The 7,542-nt window shown below is 39.6% G+C and overlaps 1 protein-coding gene across 1 annotated transcript in view; it reads right to left on the bottom strand.

Moving 5' to 3' along the window:
- Positions 1-4,515: 4,515 nt before the first annotated feature.
- MFSD6 (major facilitator superfamily domain containing 6) overlaps positions 4,516-7,542 on the bottom strand; it is an 86,653-nt gene continuing 83,626 nt past the window's right edge. The window contains exon 8 of the mRNA XM_025404961.1: positions 4,516-6,811. Within this exon, the coding sequence (XP_025260746.1) occupies positions 6,608-6,811 (204 nt within the window). The 3' untranslated portion in view covers positions 4,516-6,607. The remainder of the gene's footprint in view (positions 6,812-7,542) is intronic.

Below are 7,542 nucleotides of genomic sequence, written 5' to 3'. Positions count from 1 at the left end.
GCCTAACAGATCCCTTTGTTATGTTACTGCTTATGTTTCATGCCTACAAAAGCTTACTGTTGTTAGCAAGTTGGACTGTTTGACACCAGATGTGTGGGTGAGATATAGTGTAGGTGGCTATGCTTAAACAATTGTATCATTCAAGTGTTACTTTTAAAAAGTTTTGAAACACATTTTACATATCACAAAAAAATGCTTTGTGAATTAGTTGTATGGTTTGCCAGTAATACTTAGGGCTGAATTACAGGGTAATGTCCATCTGACATGAAGGACAATATTTCAATTTATGACTTTTTAAAAAAGATCTGGAAATTTCAGATATTTCGATTTTAAGAGGGTTTGGAATAGATGATGGATGACATAAAAATATCTAAATATGTGGAGGAATTACGATCCTGAAGTGATGCCAACTAAACAAATGATCTCTTACATTATTCTGTATGTGACTGTTCCCCAGAGTTAGAGATGTACAATTTTATAAATTAAATTTTCTTGTCCAACTGAAAGCAAGATAGACAACATAATGGCCGTGGAAGTTTGAAGACACCTGCGGGAAGACAGAGAGGTACTTTCAGGTGACAACAGGAGCAAGCTGCCTTCTGAGAGAGCCTGCTGGGTGGCATGACATTGAAGAGTGAACTATTTGGGTATAACTGTTAGCCTTATTGACTCAGAACCCTGCTTTTTGTTATTACACCATAAGACTTGTCTCCTGTTAGCCAATTCATATAGTTGGTACAAGTAGTGATTCAGAACCAAAAATATAACTAGCATAAGGATAAAAACACTTGAATTGATATGACCAGCAGATTCTCTCTCAGAAGACAGTTACAAGGGGTCAAATTATAATAAGGAGGCTACTTGGTAAACTGAAACAAAACAAAGGGAGCTTGTTATATAATTCACATGGTTAATGTCATGAGGCCAAAGAGTTTAATGCAGATGCCACCCCCTACCCCAATGGGGCTAGCCTTGTTAATGGGATGAGATACCAGGTCTGTTGACAAAGACCACCCCTTCCTTTATGCAGGTCCTGCCAACTTTTTCCTCTCTGTGACTGCTGTTTTTCTAATCATTATTGACCAACATTCCACCCCCTCTGATAGGCATAGTTTTACTCAGATACGTTAAAATCTTTAGTCTTTCTCTGGCCTAGGAGTTGGATTATCTTTTAAAAGTAACTGTATTTTTTTGTTATGATCCCTGAACGTGAAACCTTAATAAGTCACCAGAGATTTGAAATGAATACTATATTTATCTATGATAAATCTTGGAAGATGCAGTTAGTGGGCAGCTTCTCTTTATTATTTAAATAATTTGAGGGGTAAGTTTTTTTTAGATTTGGTCCTTTTTCCAAAAAAAAACCGATTGAAAAGGAGAAGAATACCAACATTGATTAGAGATCCATCAGGCACTACATGAGGTGCCTTCGATACCTCTTAATTTGCACCTCATGGTCACTCTGTGACATGTTTTGGTATTTTCATTTTACAGATGAGGAAAGACCCAGAGAAGATAGGAGAAAGTTGCTGAAGGACACATATAGCTAAAGTGGTAGAATCAGAATTCGAGCCCCCATATGTCTGCTTCCAGGGCTCATATTCTACTTCCTTTATTACCATGTTTTTAAGAAAGTTAAGGAAATGACCCCATGGATAATGCATTCAAGAGGTGACTACATCTGCTGATGTTATACACGTACCAGTCATTTGTGCCCCGCAGCAATGGACACTGTAGTCTGTGGCTCTTGTCAGTGCTTCTCAGATTATCTGGGGTGATGGACCAGTTTCCCTCTAGTTCATCACAAGTAATACTTTTGTAAGATACGCTAAATTATTAGAAAAATGAAATAATCTTTAAAAGAAAAGACATACAGAATATAAGCACGATGATCATGTCATGACAATGTCAACTTGCCATACATATTTTGAAACGTCTAATTTCTATGTTGTCACATACCAGCAGTAGTTTGACAGCACCAGTCCTTGAACACACTTTGAGTAGCACTGGTCTACATGTTATTTTTCTAAGATGCCACTGATCTTTTCAAGAAACAAAAAAAATCCTGACCTTTTTCAAATATAAGTGTACAATTTAGAAGAATGGCATTCTGTGCTGACAATTGGAGAGAGTATGGTATATAATTTGTTAAATGATTATAAAATTGTTTACTTTTGTTGACACCTCTAAGAAGAAAAAGAAAAATGAAAATTATGGAATTTATAACCTCTCTCAGCAGACTTTTGCACTTTATGGAATTGTCATCGTCATCATTTTTTTCCATCTTCCTCCACTTATGTTTTGTCTAATTTTATCTCTTAACTAACTCATATCCCCAACCACTTAATGTTTACAATGCATGTTGGAATTGAATGCCTTACTGTACAGCTTACTAGACATAGGTAAATATGTATAGTATGGCACTGTACATTGGGAGAATGGAATATGATTACAGATTTAAATGGCAATAAAAGAATAGAACTAGACCCTGGTTGAGGAAATGAGACAGCACTCCTCCTGCCCCGAGTGCTTTGCTACACAACAATGGCAGTATGTATGGAGCACACACTGTGTCTCAGATAACTCATTTTAAACATCAACCTGTAACATACCTACTGTAATCACTTCCGTTCTACAGAGGTGGGTCCTGAGGCCCAGAGATGTTATATGTGTGTGTAAGTTCTCACTGGCAGAGCTGGGACTCAAATGCAAACAGTGTGACTCCAGAGTGCACACTCCTAACCCCAACGTTGTAAGGTCCTTGGGTTGCCATCTGAAAACTGGGACTTTCCTGGAGCCACAGTGGGGGACAAGTGGTCCTATATTAGCTGCCTGAAACAGAGGGCAGCTGGTTGAGAGTTAGGTACCCAGCTGGACTGGCACTTAGCTGGACTGGCTCACTTTCCCCCTATGTTAGACATCAGCAAGTTTCCAGTTACTGCCTTATAAAAAGCCACAGTTTGTCCTGGCATAATGTAAACTACTTTCTGAGATCTGACAAACCACTCCCCCTTTCACCTAGGCACCAGCCTCTCTCCCAGCTGCTCCATGGCTTGGAATCCTTAAGCCAGATATTCTCAAGGCTTTGCTAAACAAGCCCAGGAGTGATTTGGGGCTTCAAAAGTAGCCTTTGTCTTGTCTCCATGCTCCAAAGGGCTGAAGAACTTCCAAATGGAAAATCACCTCTTTCTTCCGTATAGTCACTGTCAAAGCATACCCTCATTTTCACAGAATTAACATATTCTTAAGCTCTAACCTCTCACACTGAAGCTGAGGAAACAGGCCCAGAGATCTCCCAAAGGTGATCTCTTCCTTTATACCCATGCTGTCCAATATGGTAGTCTTGAGCCACGTGTGGCTATTTAAAATTAGAAACCTAATTCCGCAGAAAATTAGCCACGTCAGTTGTTTAATAGCCACGTATGGCTTATGGTTACCATACTGGACAGTGTAAATCGAGAACTTCCCATCTTCCCAGTAAGTCCTACTGGACAGTGCTATTCTACGATGCCATCGCCTTGGTTACAGAGCTGTGGGTGTGTCTGCTTTCCCTTCCTGATTCCCATGGCCCTGGCCAGAGTCCCTACCAACCTCTGGGCTTCCTGTGCAGAGTTATCAGTCCAGCCAACTCACTGGCAGAGTGTAAAGGGTCTGGTGTACCTACATTTCACAAAGCATCAGGAATTTGAAGGATTTCTAGACATCTAGGAATATCTAGAAATCCTAAATGGAAATACAACCACACATATACACATATCAGGCATGTATGGTAATGGTTCAGGCTGGGCTGCTTTATGGCTTCCTTTGCCACAACAGATCCTGGGAATGGCCTCCCTGCCTCCTGGGGTGGGGCAAGGTGCTTAGCGGACTAGGGCTTTGACATTAGGAAGATTTGAGTTTGAATCTTGGCTTTGTGACCTTGATCTCATAACTTAAACTGTTAGCTTCAGAATTCTCTTGTTTAAAATGGGGATAGTGATAGGAACACCTCCAGTTTTTGTTAAGGGCAAAATGATAATCTCAGCACACTACAAGCACCCAATATCCACGGATGTGGTTCCCTTTTCCTAGATTCCCTGCTTAACTCCAAATTAGTGGAGAGCAATATTGCCTAAGTAATGGTCTCAGTACCTCAGCAGTACTGGAAGGAATTGCCAATTAGAGGGAAGCTATTAGCCAACTATCCACTTCATGTGACCCATGGCAGGATTAATAAGCCAGTAAAGCAGCGTTGCTCTTCCTGTGAATTCCTTAACGCTTTTCATGAGGTTTACTGCCTGCTGGACAATGTATGTATTATAATCTATTCCTAAGACTTGAGGACTAGTTTAATAATTAGCAATTAACCGCTTTGGATCCACACAAGCTCAGAACTTGGGTAATTTACTGTTTCTACAACCACAGGAGAAAGAGTAGGAAGTAAGTCATTAAGGCAGTGATTACCAGCCTGGGCTCTGTGACACCCCTGCGTGTGCTGAGGGATCTCAAGAGGGGTTACAAAATCTCAAATCAAAATTTAATTTGAATTCACTTTAATATTTTTTAAGGTAGCATATGGCACTTTGGGGACAGGAAGAAAAAGTCACAAAGTCCACAAACCCATGAAGGTGTCAGCTCACAAGGCTGGGAATGACTGCATTATAGATTCTGCTGTCACAGTAAATGTTCCATGACAAAGGCATGTTGAACTTGGTCTCATTGATTACAGAGTAAAGGACTTCTGTTTGGTCACATCTTTATCATTTAAGAAACATTTAAAAATGGTATTTATTTATATTTCAACATGTCAGCTGTGCATTTCCAAAACAGCAGGCTTTTCAAAGGAATAAATCAGAACTGTAAACACAAGATACAGTATAAGTTTTTGACTTCCTACAGTCAGTTTCACAAATCCACATACTGTACATTCATAGGTGAGGTTCAGCCTGTCACCCATTTCTTTATTTCTATAATTACACAAGCATAATAAATACATCTGATTTTAAAGGTCACTTAAAATGAGTCATAATTTACAGTACAGTACGTTTCAGTTCAAGTGCAAAAAATAACTGTTTGCTGAATTCTATTTCAGTTATTTTATTTTTAAGCTGTGTGGTGAAGCTAGACATCCAAGTGTAGAATTTCTTATCCCAAATGCAGTACTGGGCAGAACTATGGTGTCATGGAGAAGCCCTCACTTTACAATTGATCCTGTCTAATCAGGGTAAGGTGAGTTGCTCATTTCTAACTGTTCTTTTCTTTCCTCTCTCGCCTGTGCTCATCCACAGCTATTATAAATTATATAATTCACCTTTAGTCAGCTAAAGCTGTGTTCCCTTTTCCACACTCCCCCCAGATTTCCTGTTAACCTCTGCTTTGATTTTGAGCGGCAAGCTTTACATGTGATCCACGCAGCCATTGTTCTGGCTGCAGCTGTAACGTTTGCAGTTGCATACGTTACGTTGTACAGTGTCTGACTGTGTCTTCATGAGAAGGAATATACTGAGATTTTCTTTCTTTAGTCATTGGAAAGTACAGTTGCTACTTATTGCCATCCTTCCCATTCATGGTTTCCTATTTACCACCTTTTCCTCACCAAAAACAAAACAAAACTGACCCAATATGTAATTTCTAAAAATTGTATCCCTTCCCCAGGCACTTAAATCTTATACTGTGATTTGTAAATAGTACTGCTTATTTAATGGAACTCTTAGGAATTCAGTGATTTTTGTGTGTGTTTCATTCCCTCAGCTAATTAGAGCCTGAATCACTATAAGATAGTAAATAGCAAGACAGGCTATTTACATTATCAATATATGTAGTAAACTCTTGTCTATCAAGCCACAGGATACTGAGTTGGTTGGTTGATTTGAAATAATCCCCCGTTTCTGGTTTTTTTCTCAAAGCCCATTTAAAACAAAAGGCATTTTTAAGCTCAGCTTAGCTTGCAGTAGTCAATAATAGCTTCTGTTGCTCAAAGAATTATTTCCATTATATACCATACACATATAAAAATATATTTGCTAAAGATATGTAAAGTTTCTGATGAAACTTTTAACTTCATTTTTTAACTTTAACTTTTAACTTTATTTTTAACAAAAGCACATGTGCTACTAACTTTTATCTGGTTACTTTTTAAATATATCTTGTAATTTTTTAAATGGTTCTCTTCAAGAAAAAAGAAAGTATAGATGAATTCTATCTCTTCCCAGTTTGTATTAAGAACTAAATAATAAGAATAAATAATCAGAAGAGGGAAATTATATCCACATTCACCTCAAAACACTTTCACTCCCTCCACTTACTTAGTGTAACTGCTGGTTTCAACTCTTACTGCACTGGCAGAGAAATTCTATCATCCTTAACCTAACCAAGCAAAGAACTGAAAGTCCTCATTGAACTCCATTTCCCTTTTGTAATTCCAAGGGGATTACGAAAGTTTACCTTTTCCTGCCAATATGTACTGTAGCTCCTGTGTGTGTGTTTCCATGTTAATGAGTTTAGATATTTAGAAGCATATGCAGTGCTGTGCTCCTCCAGGGAAGGCGTATCCTGGCTGGGGGGCCTCGCCCTGTGTCCTGGCTGAGGAGCCTGATTCCATGCAGGGTGTGAGATGAGCAGGATGCCCTCAGTGTCCTCCTGCGGCCAGCTGAGCCTGCTGCTCTTCACTCTGCTCTGTGCGCGGGTCCACACTGGGGTGAGCAGGGCTGGTCTGTGTCTGAGATGCTGCTGCGTCAGGGAATGGCAGGTTTCTACATGGGTCAGAGTGAGTCTCACATGGGACAGGCTGGGCTCTACCAGCAGGAGAATTTTCCCTGTTCTCATTGGTCCCCTGGAGGTAGAAAACAGGAGATGCCCCATGATCAGTGACAGCAAATAAATCCAACTTTTTATATATGCTTTTAAGTAAGATAGGAAACATGGGGAGATCATCCGGAAGTGCCCATTTCAGGGACCAAGTAATAGAGGAATAAGGATAGAATGTCTTACCTTTCATCTCCTTTCCTATGTGCAACTGCCAGAGCCGCATGAAAAACACAAACACTATAAGCAGACGTGTCTTGTGGAAAAAGGAACATTACTACCAAAATGTCTGTTAGTACTTGGTAAACAGTTTACATCAGCAAATATTTGCTGAGCCCCCCGGCCATGTGGCAAGTCGCTGGGCAAGCACTATGGAATAACTGAAACTCAGGCCGTTTGCTAAGACCACAGAAACCAAGAGCCAGAAGACACTTTGTCTAACAGGAAGGACGTAAGGGGTTCTCATCCTCATCCTTGGAGGCAGAGGTGGGAGAGAATGTCCTGTAATTAAGAGTCCTGATGTATATTTGGTATTTCAAAATGTGCACCAAAAGTTAGATACTAAGACAGAACATCCACATAAAAAAGTGAATGTAAACAAGCACTTGTGTAACCAACTGTAAATAACCATGAGTATAACATCACCAGCAGCAATTTCCATAAATGCCATATTGGTTGTACAAATAAGAAAAAAATTTAAATAGATTCTCCCCCAAATTACTACCTATCACTTTTTAGCTGAGCACCCAACAGAAATGT

This window comes from Theropithecus gelada, chromosome 12 (genome assembly GCF_003255815.1).
Source record: "Theropithecus gelada isolate Dixy chromosome 12, Tgel_1.0, whole genome shotgun sequence".
NCBI classification, from domain to species: domain Eukaryota; kingdom Metazoa; phylum Chordata; class Mammalia; order Primates; family Cercopithecidae; genus Theropithecus; species Theropithecus gelada.
Note: the sequence above shows the minus strand (reverse complement) of the source record. Positions and strands in the feature narration are given on the sequence as shown.